General features: G+C 40.1%; 1 protein-coding gene across 1 annotated transcript; it reads left to right on the forward strand.

The window, feature by feature from the left end:
• The first annotated feature begins 5,952 nt into the window (after nucleotides 1-5,952).
• Nucleotides 5,953-11,524, forward strand: foxb1a (forkhead box B1a). Its single transcript, XM_044193837.1, has one exon. It carries the CDS (start codon nucleotides 6,611-6,613, stop codon nucleotides 7,550-7,552), a length of 942 nt encoding a protein of 313 aa, XP_044049772.1. The 5' UTR covers nucleotides 5,953-6,610; the 3' UTR covers nucleotides 7,553-11,524.
• Nucleotides 11,525-15,493: the final 3,969 nt, after the last annotated feature.

Here is a 15,493-nt window from a genome sequence, read left to right on the forward strand (position 1 = left end):
ATTAGCCATGCTTTCCAAGGTCCTTGGCTGCCAGCTAGGGGTTGCATCCTCACACTGACAGCGTCAAAGCAGTCTGGTGGAATAATGATGCAGAGTCGGCACTGTGCCCTGCCTTATGAGCATGCTTTTATAGACGCACAAATATTCAAGCCTCGCCTTAATTAATACAACAAAATCCTTCTGCTGGGTCGTTTCTTGTGCCCTTTTGATTAGCCGTGGATTAACAGGACCTTTATGTTTTCCTCACTGCACCCATGTTTTCAGCACAGGTTAGCTCCTCTATTACCAAACAAATGAATTAGTGCCTGGAAATGTGTCATGCATATTACCTTTCAGCAGGAGGTACAATGAGCTGGTCAACCATAAAGGAGCAGTGCAAAGCGTACCATGCCACATGCTTGTTTGCGTTTCTCTTTAAAGCTCTTTGTGATTTACTGTGAGGCTTGTTTATGCTTAGCAATGCAAATTTGAGTCTTACAGCAGCATATATCACACACCAATTAAAATATATCAATAGAAGTGGCACTTGTTGATTGGTCATTGTGTTAGTCACCCATGAGCAAAGGACTGAACACTGGCTTGGTGGCTGCAGTCCAGTCTTGTAAAATACAAATACTAGGTGACATTAAAACAAAGGACAGGCCCTTGTCTCTAAAATAAGAGCCACCTTGCAGATGTAGGTCAGAAAGAGCAACGCTTAATTTAGGTGTTCTAATTTGTCTCTTTTTCGCTTTGACAACTGGATGTCCATGCATGGATTATGTTTGAAAACTTTTTTATTAAAATTTTCTCTGATATCTTTTCATCCGGTTACCTTCCCTGTGGGTGTCCCCAGCATCAGCCATGTGTTTTTGTTTATGTGTGTTGTAAACACTCCTTTATTGTTGTTCTGGTCTTTGGCTCTGTTAGCCATCCTTGGAGACCATGGCATTTCCCTGATGTATAAGATGAAAGACAGAACAAAATGCCCTTCATTTGGTCCCTGTTGGTTGAGTGTGTTCTGATCACTGCCAAGGTTTGGCTGAACATGCGCCTTCCAACCACACAGGCTCACAATAAAAAAGGATTTGCCTCAGTTAGACGTCTTACACAATAACCCCCAAAGGAGAGATGTGTTGGTGGTGTTGCCGAGGACATGTCTAACAAACAACAATGTCAACTTTCTCTGAATTGATCCCAGAGTTCAAAGCTTTTTATCCCTCACTATCCCACACCTTACAAACTTGTAATTAATTTGAGGCAAACAGTCAAAGTTAAACAGATAATAACTGTTTTCTACCTTTATTAATAACCATTTCTCCACAATGAAAAGAAAGGAGAAAAGTAAACACAAAAGGAAAGGTGAAGGGTTTAAGGTTAAACGTACAACATTGATCTCAAGAGGTTATAATTTCTCTTAAAGTGACCCAATGTATTGATCCATTTAAACTCTTCAGTTAATATGTCACCTGCCAACTGGATGTGTTGTACATCAGCATTTAATGACACAACACAGTTCAGGGGAGCTTTAAAAGCCTCCCTCTCTGAACTTGGTGTACCTCCAATAATAATACTTCATCCTATGATCCTTTCCTCATTGTGCCGCTGCACAGATTCGTGGTTATCCATCTCAAAGCCTTCCACCTCATTTTTATCCTCTTTGTATGTGATTGAACTATGTTAATTCATACTTCTTTTTTCTTTTTGCATAATAGCCCTTTTATCTTTCTGCTTCAAGGTGAAAGTTCACTCTTCTGTTGAGTTTGTTGTTAATATATTATGATCTCATATTGTTTAATATTGCATTATTCTCTCATTTTAAACAATATATACAGTAACTGAGAATTTCCGTGATTATCGTTCATATGAAACTAGTTCATTATACAGTAATACACAATATAGCGAGGGCTTCAGCATTTTCTTCTCAATATTGAAATGGACTCTGTCATATTGTTATTCTGTTTTCTCCTCTCATCTTTTCTGTCTCACCATCTTCGCAGCGACTTTCTTCTTGCTCTTTGCACCTTCCTCTTTATATCTGTCAGCTGGCTAAGTATCATGTGTAATTTAATAGGATGATTTGTTGTCAGTGAGTCATCTGTCACCAAAAGCTAAATGATGAAATGAGAGTGTGAGCGACACTGTCTTGTCTGTAATGAATTATGCAGTGGGTCAGGGGCCTCTGTTTTGGTTACAGTCGACAGCACAAACACCGACCTCAGGTAGTGTACTCATCAGTCCTGCTGTTTCTCACCATATGGAGTCAATGAACTGGGACACCCCTCCTACACACTCACACACACACTTCACATGCACACACTCGCATGCTCTTGCAGACACAATTTCATAGTAATACAGTAGATAGATGTTAACTATATATCATATTGATTGATCAGTTGTACTCATAAAATCATAGATAGATAGATAGATAGATAGATAGATAGATAGATAGATAGATAGATAGATAGATAGATAGATAGATAGATAGATAGATAGATAGATAGATAGATAGATAGACTCTAGAGCCTGTCCCCATCTGATGGCCACAGAGTGAAACTGCTGGCTATAAGTGTTAATGCTGCTGAGAAAAAAAGTAGTGAAAAAAATCAAATAAAAACAATTTCTAAAAATGTTTATAAAGAAAACAAATCGGATCTATAATGGTGATTATTTCTTTTTTATTTCCTTTTTCATGTCTTTCAGTGTTTAATTGGATGAAACTATTCACAGACAAATCGAATTAGAAGTTCCCGCCTCTGAACAACTGAGATATCTGTTACAGATGATGTGCCGTATAATGAATGCCTAATTTATGTAATTAGACCATTAAGCATAATCCGAGCATATGTTGTAAATGCCCTGAGGTCTTCTTCCAGGTACTCCCTCTGATGTCACCCAGAAACAACTAATGGAGCGGGCTGCTGCGAGGACTATAATCCCGCTGTTTGACAGAATAAACTAAAAACATGTTCACCATATTATGATATTTCCTATCACCGGTTATATTTGCGAACGTAGAGATTTTATTCTGATTTCCTTTTCTGGTTCAATGGGGCAGCATGTGAAGATGGCCTTTAAGTAGTGTGAGTATCCCGTCATATTGGTTAAATTTGCCAGGCTGTAGTGAGAGCTCTCTGTCTGCTAATTAATTGTCATTCTGCTGAATATTCATACCATATCATCAGCGCGTCCTTAATTGCACCGTAAAACATCTCTGGGGGCTGAAATCACCACGGACTTAATTAGTAGCACAGGCCTATTGGTCGGGCAGGAGAGTCACAGTTTGCAACAAACTATACCTGCTTTCACTGAACGTGTGTTTAACATCAGAGGCCAGATAGATAACAAATCCATTTTACATCTACAGGCCTGCTAATGATAATCTGCGTGGCAGAAATGGAAACAACTCAAATAGAAATGTGCGGTAATTTACACTCATAATTCACTGGGATTATAGATGTTTGTCCTAGAAATGAGAATTTGTTCACCTCCAGCAATGCTTTGTCTATTTATAGGCTGATTAGTGGCCTAAATACACAGTGCCTGCAGTCAGTCAGCTTCATCTATGTATACAGTCAGCAACCTGCTGTGCTCTGTGGAACCTTGAAAGGTAAAGTTTAAAAACTGTGATGGACAATTTGAAATCACCACAAAAAATAAAGCCCACATTGACTTTAGCGTCCAAACAAATTTAGACCTACATTTCGCAAATATTCAATCTTAATCCAGTTCAAATGTGTTATTTTTTATTAATTCATCTTCATTTCCAAACTTGATCTCACCCCTTTAATACATGTTTTCATAAGCATCGCCCTCAGCTTTATGTTTCTCTTAATCGTTCCCTGAAAGGCAGATTTTTTCCCCCTCTCCGTAGTTGTGGGTGGCGGCATATCTCAACTTTATTCAGTGTGACAATATTGTTTGGCTATCATTCGCTGCTTTAGGATGAATGGCATCGATCCTCTTTTAACAACATTTGTTTCCTATTGTGTTCGGGGGTGCAGCAGAGGAGGGCAGACGTGTGAAAGTGGCTGTTTGATTCTCTTTTTCATCCCCATGACCTCAGCTTTTGTGTCTCGTCACCCTGGGAATGTCACGCCTCACTACTCTACTTTAAGATGTTTCAGAAAGTGCCCTTTGTTTTCGCTCCTCTTTTTTTTTTTTTTTTAAAGCTCACACAAAATTGTTCTTGGTCCCCTCCTGCTATAAAGGATACTTCAGGCTGAGGCACGGTTCACAAGTGCAATGCAATTTGGCTTATCCCAACCTTTGTTCGGGTTTCTACAAATGACCAAACATAGTGCAGACTTGATCTACTGCTGCTTGAACTCAGGAGTTTGGGAGCAGCTAAAAACCCTATTCAGATTCAGAGTCATGGTGGTATTTTCAGTGTGTGCATTCGACAGGGACAAAAGGCCTACCAATATCCCATAACCCTGAAGCTCAAAACGCCACACCGTCTGTGTGTGAGAGGAGGAGGGGGGAACTCTTACTGCTTCTCTGTGGCTCGGCCGGTTCATACGAGTGTTGCAGGGTAACTCGCAAGTATGGCAGCAAGTTTGCAGTGCAAACAGGAACAAATAAAACTGACAAAGATTAGCGGTTACAAGAGGAAAATGTAAAATTAAGAATCATGCGTTAAAATTCTGTGTGGCAACCAAATGATTTGCATGCCTCAGTTATTTGAAGTGCGATTTTAATAGCTCATATTAGTCACATTCTGCAATCATAATTATTGCACGTAACAAAGTCTGCCGATTACAAACCTGACTGCTTTGTACACGGACATATTAATCTGAGTGAGAACCAACACTATTCAAAGTATTTTTTAAATGAACGAATGAATGAATAGGCTGGATGTCAGAAGATGGTTGGTACTTGGCAGTGTGTTGTCATTATCCGCGGTGTTTGGATCGACTGGGCCACTTCCTTTTGGACAAAACCTTTTCAGATGAACATTAATGGGAAATGACAGGTGTTAAAAGGCACTCTGCAGGAAAAAAAAATTGTGAAACTGCACGCTGGAAGTTTTAGACTAGACACAAAAAAATGTGACTTTTTCCTCATTTATATTTTTTACGGAATAATATATAAAATGATGGCATATAGCACATTTACTGTAATTAAACAGTCCTTTTTTGTGTTGATTCGGGGTTTTAGACTGTTAAACAGTCCTCTACAGCCTGCTCCTGGGTTCTGAGTGAAAATAGCTCGGTGTCCCCCCGCAATGCGATTCTTTTCGTAATCCGTCAGACTGGTGATGGGATGCATTGTGGATTTATGGGGGGAAATTAGCATAAATTATGAGCAAATCTGCGTGTGCGTGTGTGTGGTCCCTGGCATTGCAAACCCTCCAAGCGGAAAGGTGGCCCTGGCCAAAAGCTTGAATAGCAACAGCTCAAAATAGGCTTCCCATTTGGTTTTCACATTCATATAATTGACTTATGGATATTTTATACAGTTTTCATCACACCATACTCAAGGGTTTATTTGCATTTCTGAAGTACTTTTGAATCTTCTTTACATAAACACAATAGACCTGATTGCCTCATGAAGTTTCAGTTTGAACAGCGTTGTTTGCATTGTGTTGATGTTTTCATATCGTCTACTTCCTTTGCCCCGCTGTGGGCGAAATTAGCTGAGAAAAACTAATAGTCGGCTCATCAACAAACTTGCTCTTGGCAAATTATTATGTATGTATGGCATTTCGTAAACAATATTAGACTTTAATTAGGGGCATTTTCGCAATATTTAGGCTATCTGTAAAGTCAGCTGATGTTTTCATTCTAATCCACATCATGAAAAAGGATAGCAGCATGCATAACACACTGTATGGGAAACCTTTTGACATCTACTCATCACACATTTTTAATAAATTCATGTTTAGATAATAAACAATAAACATCTGCCTTAACAACAGTACCGATCGTTAAAAGACAATTTTATAACAGAGTATCGTTAAATTACGATATGCCGAGTCATTTTCATGTCCATTGACATTCCATATATACTTGTGAATTGTAACTGTAAAGTCCGCTGAAGAAGTATTAGCGCATACCTTCACACACTGAGTGCCATCGCAGTTCAATTCCGGTTGCCGAGCCTTTTCACCCCTTTTTCTGTCTTCAAATGGAAATGATTTCCATTGGCCCAAGGTGTCCATGTAAATAGGTGTAAATGAAACCAGATTATGCCTTCCTCCCAGCCCCCTCCTCCCATGGCAATTGTCATGTGATAGCAAAGAGGTGGCACATTAATGGAGCGCCTCTACAGGGGTCTTTTCTGCTCATGTCACTACATAAAACTATCAGATGGTTAGAGGAAGGCCATGGAGGCATCCACTTAGCTCGTCTTATCAAGGACGCCAAATGAAGTCTATTCAGCTCTGTTAGCGGGACAAGCTGACTTACTTTGCAAGAAAGACTTACTGCAGCCGTCACTCCATAAATGTGCACCGTCCGCCCGCCTGCACACTGCAGAGGCGCGCAACCTGGCTGTTTTACGCACAACGCAACTCCAGCTTTGCCTGTTTTGAAACTTTCCTCAGCGGTTGTTTTCATGAAGAGCGGCAAGCTGTCGCCAAGGAATTAAGGGAGACTACTTTTTATTGCTTTTCTGAAAAATACCGAGGATGCCTCGTCCGGGGAGAAACACGTACAGCGACCAGAAGCCACCTTACTCTTACATCTCCCTTACCGCCATGGCGATCCAGAGCTGCCCAGAGAAGATGCTGCCGCTCAGTGAAATTTATAAGTTCATCATGGATAGATTCCCTTATTATAGAGAAAACACTCAGCGGTGGCAAAACTCTCTGCGACACAACCTGTCCTTCAACGACTGTTTCATTAAAATCCCCCGGCGCCCAGATCAACCAGGTAAGGGCAGTTTCTGGGCTCTGCACCCCAGCTGCGGGGACATGTTTGAGAATGGAAGTTTCTTGAGACGCCGCAAAAGGTTCAAAGTGTTGACTACATCTGATCATTTGGCTCCAAGTAAGCAGTCGGATGCTGCCCATTATCTCCAGCAGCAAGCCAAGCTGAGACTGAGCGCCCTGGCAGCCACTGGCACACACCTTCCCCAAATGTCAACTTACAACCTCGGAGTGTCTCAGACATCAACTTTTAAGCATCCGTTTGCCATCGAGAACATCATCGCCAGAGAGTACAAGGTCCCGGGAAGTCTGGCGTTCTCCACCATGCAGTCCATGTCTGCCGGGTACCCGCTCCACAACCAGCTGACGACAGCCTGGCCCCACATGTACAACACCAGCGTGATTGACACGGCGGCCCCAATCTCCATGGCAGGCAGCGACTACAGTGCCTATGGCGTGCCCATCAAGTCCCTGTGTCACAGTGGACAGTCCTTACCGGCTATTCCTGTGCCAATCAAGCCCACCCCGACCTCCATGTCCGGTTTCTCGGCGTTACCTCCACACATCCCCGCGTTTCTATCAAACTCTCCACAGTCCCTGAGCCCGACGTCCCCACAGACAGCGACGAGCCAAAGCAGCCCCGCAACCCCGAGCGAGACTCTGACGAGCCCCTCCACACTGCAGTCTGTGGCTGTGCACTGACCAGCTGAACTTTCCCAGTAAACGAACTGCTGGCTGGCTCCCAGGCCCTTTTACCAATCCCAAAGTTTATATTTTCTGTCGTCGGAAACTATCAAGGCGAGTTGCAGTTGCGTATCGAATTATTTGTGTATGTGTTGAATGTGTCGCTTTAAATCGTGTCATAGAAGTCCAGCACAGAATCGCACAGCGAAATATTGCTCTTGAAAATATAAATTATTTGATAGTTCTATTTTTCAGTTTATTGTGAAATGTGAGTGTTGAAAGTGGAGCCACTGAGGGGATCCGGGGGGGTTTGGCACCATCGACTCTGATTTTAAGTGCTTGCAATTCTCGTGGCAGTTTTTCCAGTTTTATCAAATAGCAAAACTTTTGAACCGTTTCTGTGTGACCACTATAATGTCAATGAAATTGCGAGGCAATGGCTCTGTGCTTTGTTTGCTTTTAATACTGGAATGGTGGTTAAGGGTATACCAAATAGGAACAGGATTTAGATTTGCTCTTACCTTCCCTGTAAAAAAAAAAGGAAAGCAAACTGAGTTATGAAATCTTTTCAAAATGGAAAAGTAGTATTGTGAGACGTCCTCAAAATTAAATGCAAGATGTGAATATTGCAAATAACTGATACTGAAATGTTGTAAAATGCACTTTTTAGTTTTATGTTTTAGATATCTATTTTCCAGAAAATGTTCTGTGAAGCATTTAATTTAAAAGGCTGTGGTGACCATGTGTATCAGATGCTGTAAATTTGTACTTTTTTTAGGTAAAGCATGCATTCTAAAAATTTGTGTTGTTACTGTTGTTGTTATTGTTGTTGTTTTGTTTTTGTTTGTTTATTTTTTGCAAGCATGTGTGCTTTCGAAAAAGTGTGCAAACAGTCTGCAATGAATTGGAAAAAAAAAACTGGTCATCGAAATATTTTCTCATTAAAAGTGAAGTAAACAATCAAAAATGCTTCTGAAGATTTAATCTAAGACGATGTCACATGTTATTATTATTATTATTATTATTAGGCTATTATTATCATTATTATAAGTCTCAGATAACACAGTTATTATTCAATTGGTATAGAATATTTTTATATCACTTCCATTTTTCATATAATAATAATAATAATAATAATAATAATAATAATAATAATAATAGCCTACTTTAATTTTTCTTCTATGCAGACCTGTATGATTTCAGTGTGAGAGTTGCAGAGAAGCAGTGGGGAGAGAAATTAATCGTGCAGTCGATTAGGATGCATGGAGTTGCGATGCCATGGTCACAGCGCAGACAACTGGGCTCATTCATCAAGCTGCTGGCTAAACACAATTAAGCCCGACAATAAACATTTAGAAAAGCTGCACACAGTGTCCGAATTAACATTGTTACATTTTTCGACTTCTAATGTCGCAGAGGGCAATTAAACAAGTGTCATGTTGAGTTTTCCCCCTCCCAGTAATGAGTGCAACTGACAGTTTGGACCGTATCATTTTTTTTTTTTATTCCTATTCGCGCGAAGTTAATTCAACAGGTTTTATAAATACAGACAGAGAAATGACTGCAAAAAAGTGCAAAATATATTTTTAATTCTTTTACTCGATTTGTTTTCGGAATGACTTAAATAAAAAAAAAAATAACGCACTGTATCTGCCTCCCCCACAGAAAGCAACAGCCCATTTCGGGGTATTGAACAAATACATTAGAATTCCGTCACTTTATGCAATCGAGTAGATCAAATAAAGGGTCTCGGGCCACTTCATTCTCCTCCATTCACTTGAATTGAAAGTGCAAAGAATAGCAAACTTAGACTGGGCCACCAATGTAGATTTAGCCTTTTTTCAGCGAGACAAAAAGACTGATTTTTCACAAACACATTGCTGACTGGGGAACTAGGAAACGAGCTGCAAGACCCTTTTGGAATTTAAATCCACCCCTCCCCCATGGACTGTTTGGACAACAGTGTTAGTTTTTTTTTTTTTTTCCCTCCCACTTTGTGCATTTGTGTGTGTAACATTAATTCTGACTCTGGATGATTAAATGTATTCAAACTGCAACTCCAGATTACAAGCTTTAATTTTGAATCCGATTTTATTTTTCTGGCTGGTCATTACGATGACATTAAAACCACATAAACAAACATTTGGAACTTTTTTATTGAACACATTAAAGAAATTAAATCCAGCGACATCTGTGTCACACAAGTGGAAAAAAAATTTAATAGCATATAGTGACAATATATATTTACTACACATTTATAAAAATGTTTTTTTTTCATTTGGATTTCAGTGTACTTAACTTTGTCTTATTTGGTATGTATTGCACTGTTGTAAGTAAAATGTTTTTGTAATATATATATAGATGAATGTTTGAAAATAACTTTTGTGAATAAGAAGTCGTTCATTGTAAAGTCATCCCAATATGTGAAATGTAAAAATAACCAAACGTTTTCATTTGATGTATTATGAAGCAGAATGCAATATTCAAATGGCATATTGCATTTAATAAGCAACATCCTGTCATCCTATAATTGTGTTTTAAGACACAATGCATGGGGCTGATGTACCATGCGAATTACTGAAATGTTGCACATCAGTGTTAGTCTAGAAACACAAAATGAGTGTGTTGTTCAGCTGGCACTCAGTTCCATCTCTAATAAATAAACACCATCAGCTTTTCCTGTGCACACTGTTCAAATGAGCAAATTAATTTAACTCCTAAGAGAGAACGTGTGAAACCACTGGCATTAAAAATGATTACAGGTTACAGGTGGGAGAGAGAGGAAACACATGTTAGACCTCGCCACATGAAACTCATCTCTGATACCTGACCCTCAAGAAATTGAAATAAATAGTCTGGAAAACATCATTTTTTTCTGAATAAAACCTCTTAAACAATAACTAGAGTTTTTCCTCCTACTCAATTTTTAGCTTTTCTTTCCTTCCATAATACAAATACAATCTGTTCTTGCTATTTCAGTCGATTATACAGACAGTATTTTCCACAGTTCAGTAGCATCAGTATGAACTCAGTTGTATAATCCAAGTCTGCATTGTCCTTGTTCTCTCAACTATGTTCCACTTAGACAAAGAAGAAGGTCATCATAGGCAGGGGATGAAATATAGACCACATGCAAAACCCCAATGTTGTAGTTTAATTAAAATAATTCATTAAAGTGGAGGCCTAAGGTAATTAGCATGTATAATTTATGATTTGCCTAATGCATGCAGGCAGTGGCCTCCGCAATAAACTCAACTTAACCTCAAGTAGGGAACTGATACGGACAGGGTGCTGTTATTTACTATGTGTTTATTGTTTGGATATTTGTCAGGAGGAAGCAGTGTTTCATAAAACCCTGGCCGTTATCTGGCTTCCACAGCACACAAACAACTTATTTGTTTATGTGTTTATCTTGTAGATTTATGCTCACTCATAAGAGAAGCTGTCAGATTTGTTTTGAAGGAGAGATATCGGGAATTGCCCTCACTTTTTTTTTTTTTTGTTTGGTGTATATATGTTCACGGTTATCCTGCTGGTCACTAGTGTTGAAAATAGTTTATGCTCGCTCTTTGAGCTGACAGAATGAGGACAAACACCACAAGGTAGCGCCTCTCCTCTCCCACAGCAGACTGTCAGCGCTGACTTTTAGAAGAAGCAAAATAATCAGTGATAGACAAAACTTGCATTAATTATGCTCGGCAAATGTGTCAATCCTTGACAATCCTTTGACATTTTGAAACGTGGCTAGTGGCTATGTTTTATTATTTCTTGCAAGTACATGTAGTTTTTATAAAAACAACAAAGTAAAACAAATATTTTCAGATGGAGCTGTGGACCATGGTAAACACATTTATTTTAGTGGTAAACAGAGCAACATGGTGCTCTCCTGATGGGCGAGAAAGGCACTTATGTCTGAGATACAATGATTCCTTTAAACCTGTTTGTACAAATCATGCACAGTTTGCTCTTAGTAAATTTTACCATTCAGAAGATTTTGTCAGAGATCATCCTTCTGTTTTATTTGACATCATAAAAAAAATGGTACAGTGTCGGAATAATGAGTGAAGCTCTCACCCCTGTCCTCACAGTGCACATCATCATTATAAGACTACATGGTTAAATCATCAGTCATAATGTGTGACTCCCAGGCTAAATACATTACATGGCTGTGTCGGAGGGCAAAGGGCAGGTATAGTGGGCAGCTGGAGAGAGAGGCAGGGGAATGCAGCAGCATTCAAGTCTGGCTCAGCCAAACACCCATGTGTGCATGAAATTAGAGTGTCAACATCTGATTCATGCTGCCGGGTGGTGACTGTGAAACAAATTATGTCAGCGGGTGGCAGCAGCAAAATTCCACTGAGCTGGAGCAGACAGTGGCTGCGTGGAAGTTATAGCAGGCCGTAGATTCTGTTTTATAAACTGTGATGAAACTTTTTCATGTGATAAATTTAAAGGCGCTCAGTTCATATTCCGGCTCATCACAAAAATGAGTGAAAATATATTTCTAAGAACTGTGCTTTCAATGTATTCTTGAGCTGCAGACAGTGAAATTTAAGCTCTCTAATGGAAGTAGGTGTCGTAAAGAAGATCTAATGGTCCTAGGAAATGGGGTGATAATTGTTATTCAAGATAAGGATGCATATTGTCACAGACAGGGTGTGAGGTGCAAATGAAAGAGTTTATCGTAGAAAAGGTTTCAGTCGTAGTCATCTGGACACTTTTCTATGATAGAACACTCCTGGACAAATGAGGGACTACACCGTCTTAAATGAAAGAGTTCCTACTCTGACATTGTCAGCAGCAAAACAAGGTTTTTACAGATAAAAATTTCCCATCCTCATGATGTTTCTCCCTTTTTTCCTTAACTGTTGTTTAACTTTGTGGCGCTTTTCCAAACCTGAATAGAGTGTCTTAGGTTAGAGAGTGCCATATTTCCAGCTATGTAAATAAAATTGACTTTCCTTGTCTAATAACATTAGATATTCTTTTCAGTAGGAGACTGGTTACACAGCGCAGTGACAGTCACTGACATACTTTCCATTTCCAGTTAACAATATGTGATGCAACACCACGTTGTCTCTGTACATACATGGATCTCTTGTTATTGGCTCCTGAGTATGTGCAAGTGTTGAGCGGGTTGAGACAAGGTGAGACAGACAACCAACCTCCAGCCATTCATCAAACTTCAGGCTCCAGTCCTGTCAACCTAAACCTCCAGCCATTACTGACATCTGACTCTCATGTACTTCTTCTTAATTTTTATCATTAAAGTGGGGTCAGCGAATTGTTAAAATCAGTAAGGTTTGGTCTTTTTTTTTTGCTGTGTCCACATTAGTGTCTCATTCTACTGTGTAAATTGCTGATAAATCAATTTTTATTCCCCTGTGTATAATTTGGCATGCCTGTGAAGGGTGTGTTCTGAGAGTTAGAAGTGTCTGCTCTGTCCCAGCTTGTCCTGTCTAGTTTAGTAAATCTGTTGCACTTGCAGGGATAATCATATTTATTTTTTCATTCAAAGAAGTCCCGAAGTTGGTGTTTGACCAAATGCTTGTTCGTGCAGAACTTCAGTGTGGGAATCCAGCTAAATACAAACAAGCTGCTTTAATGAAGGTACTTAACAGATTTGACACCACAATGTTTTTGGTTCTCAAGTGCTTTAGCTGTTAGGTGTTAGAACTGTAACAGATTCTGTGGATTTTAGCAGCCTGCTATTTCCCCTTTTAATGTGGGAGGAAAAGCTAATTTATCACCTTTCCTTGGGATCTTATCATACCCTCTCCAGCCATAAACTAACACTTACACAGGACTTCAAAGGTGCACTGTGTAGCAAAGGTGAGAATGGGGCCTACATCCACTTGGGGCCAGTTCCTTACAGAGATGAGATGGAGCTGATTAGCAGGAGTGTGCAGCGAGCCCCGTGGGGCAGCAGCTGGAGGAGCACTCCCCACGGGAGCAGGGAGAGGTGTGGGTTTCGACAGCTCCTGTCTCTTCCCTCTGGATACTGCGGGGTCAGGGCACCCTCAGCGGGCCCAGGCTCCGTCCTGGATAGGAAGTCAGCAGTAATTGCCATTCAGCCAGTGGGACAGAAACAGAGGCAACAATAACCAGCGAAGAACACACAGCCCGTTTCCTCTTTGTCTTGATGTGTTTGAGGAAGGATGCTACCTCCTCTCTGCCAGAACAAAGCCGCAATAAAGTTCTCACAATCAAATACAGTCTTGCAGAAGTTGTTGAGAGAAGACGTATCATTTGGTGTAGCTGCGCACTCAGAGCCTCTTCCTCTCCCAGAGAAGGCCCAGATGGCTGCTTATTATTGCATAACAAGGCTGCATTGTTTTGCTAATGTAACTTTATCTGTCTTTGATCTAATCTCATGTTGTCATGGCCAGTGTGAAAATCCCTATCAAGTGCATGATCCGGTACTACGCTCATTGTGATTGTGATAATCTCCTGCATTGAAATTCCACTTTGTTCCTTTGTTTCTTTGTCAGTGAACACAATGTGAGGTTAATTAGCAGCCACTGGTAACCTCTGCGTTCCTGGATACTTCATCAGAGCTGAAGTGTACTCTTCACTGGGGCCGCTGGCACTAACAAGACCAAACACACGGCCTTGGAGCCAATTGAAAGTAAGCAGAATACAAACGCAGCAGCAACTTAATCCCTTTCAGACTAACACACACACACACACACAGGCCTCAAAAGTATCAACTGTAATTGTTTCTTCATGTCGTTAATTGCTCTCATCAGTGTTTCCTTTCTTGGACTGAAAACACGCAGAGATTTGACAGAATTGACTAAACCAGCTCAGCATCAGGATGTATTTGCAGAAAAGGTTGCAGTGATGAAGTTTGTCAAACATTAAAAGGCTTTAATGTCGTTATTATCTGATTCCAAGGTGTCACAGTTTATTTTTGCTGTTTCTTCTGTGGTGCAGAAGCTCTCAGCACAGTGCATTTATCTGCAATATTGCCCTTCCACCACTTCAGATCTCCCCATTCCCTGGTGGTCTAATTTATGTTAAGTCACAAACCTCCCCTATGGCTGTTTTGAAATGTTCAGAATGGAGACTGTGTGCTGCAGGTTTATGCCAGCACCACAATCCCCTGTATAATTGTTCTCTATGGGAAAGCACATCTCAGTGAAACCATCTGCAAGTCCATGGGGCAGTTTCCTAAGAATGAGTGGACTTCTTAGGGGGTTCCACGGCAATCCAGTTTCTCTTGTGAAGCAAGTAATTAATTCAAATCTCAGGAAGTCAATAGCTGCCTGGATCAGAGACACGTAGCACACAGCTGCTGATACCTCCGAACACACTGCTTGTCTTCTCAGGAAGTTGCCAAACAAAAAGGTTACAATGGGCGCCCACAACCATACAAGGCTCAGATAACACTCATTTTAAACTGGGATTTTTGTGTACTCTTATCATACATTGCACACTTCATTAATCTATATTGTAGCGATGATAAGAGTCACCAACGCTCTTGGGAAATAGGGTTCTTTATGAGTGATGTAATATACTGTCATTAAACAAGCTTTCAAGGTTCTGCGGTTCCTCTAGCTACAATTATTTTATCTCACATTGATTAGTTTTTTCTTGAAGTCGAAGAAAAGAAAATAACCTGCCACAGACTTGCCATATGCAAAACATAGATTTAACTTGACAGGGTCTTGGCTTCCCAAATAGTTGATATCATCTTCATATATCTTTATATAGAGTTGAGTTTCCCAAAATTGTGTGCAAAGAAGCTCCATGTTTGTGTGGCAGTTTTTGTGATGATGCACTGGAAAAAGTGGTGTTCGTCTCATTTTCTACTTTTTTGGGGTCATTAAATTTATTAGCAAAAGAGCCGAATGATGAAATATGATGAAAGAGCCAGGGCAGCACTTTAAGAACCACAAATGAACATCACTTGCTTGCTGCATCCAGATTTCTTTTCTGTAAACTGTAAAGTAGAGC

The sequence above is a fragment of the Siniperca chuatsi genome, linkage group LG4 (assembly GCF_020085105.1).
Source record: "Siniperca chuatsi isolate FFG_IHB_CAS linkage group LG4, ASM2008510v1, whole genome shotgun sequence".
In the NCBI taxonomy this organism is placed as follows: Eukaryota; Metazoa; Chordata; class Actinopteri; order Centrarchiformes; family Sinipercidae; genus Siniperca; species Siniperca chuatsi.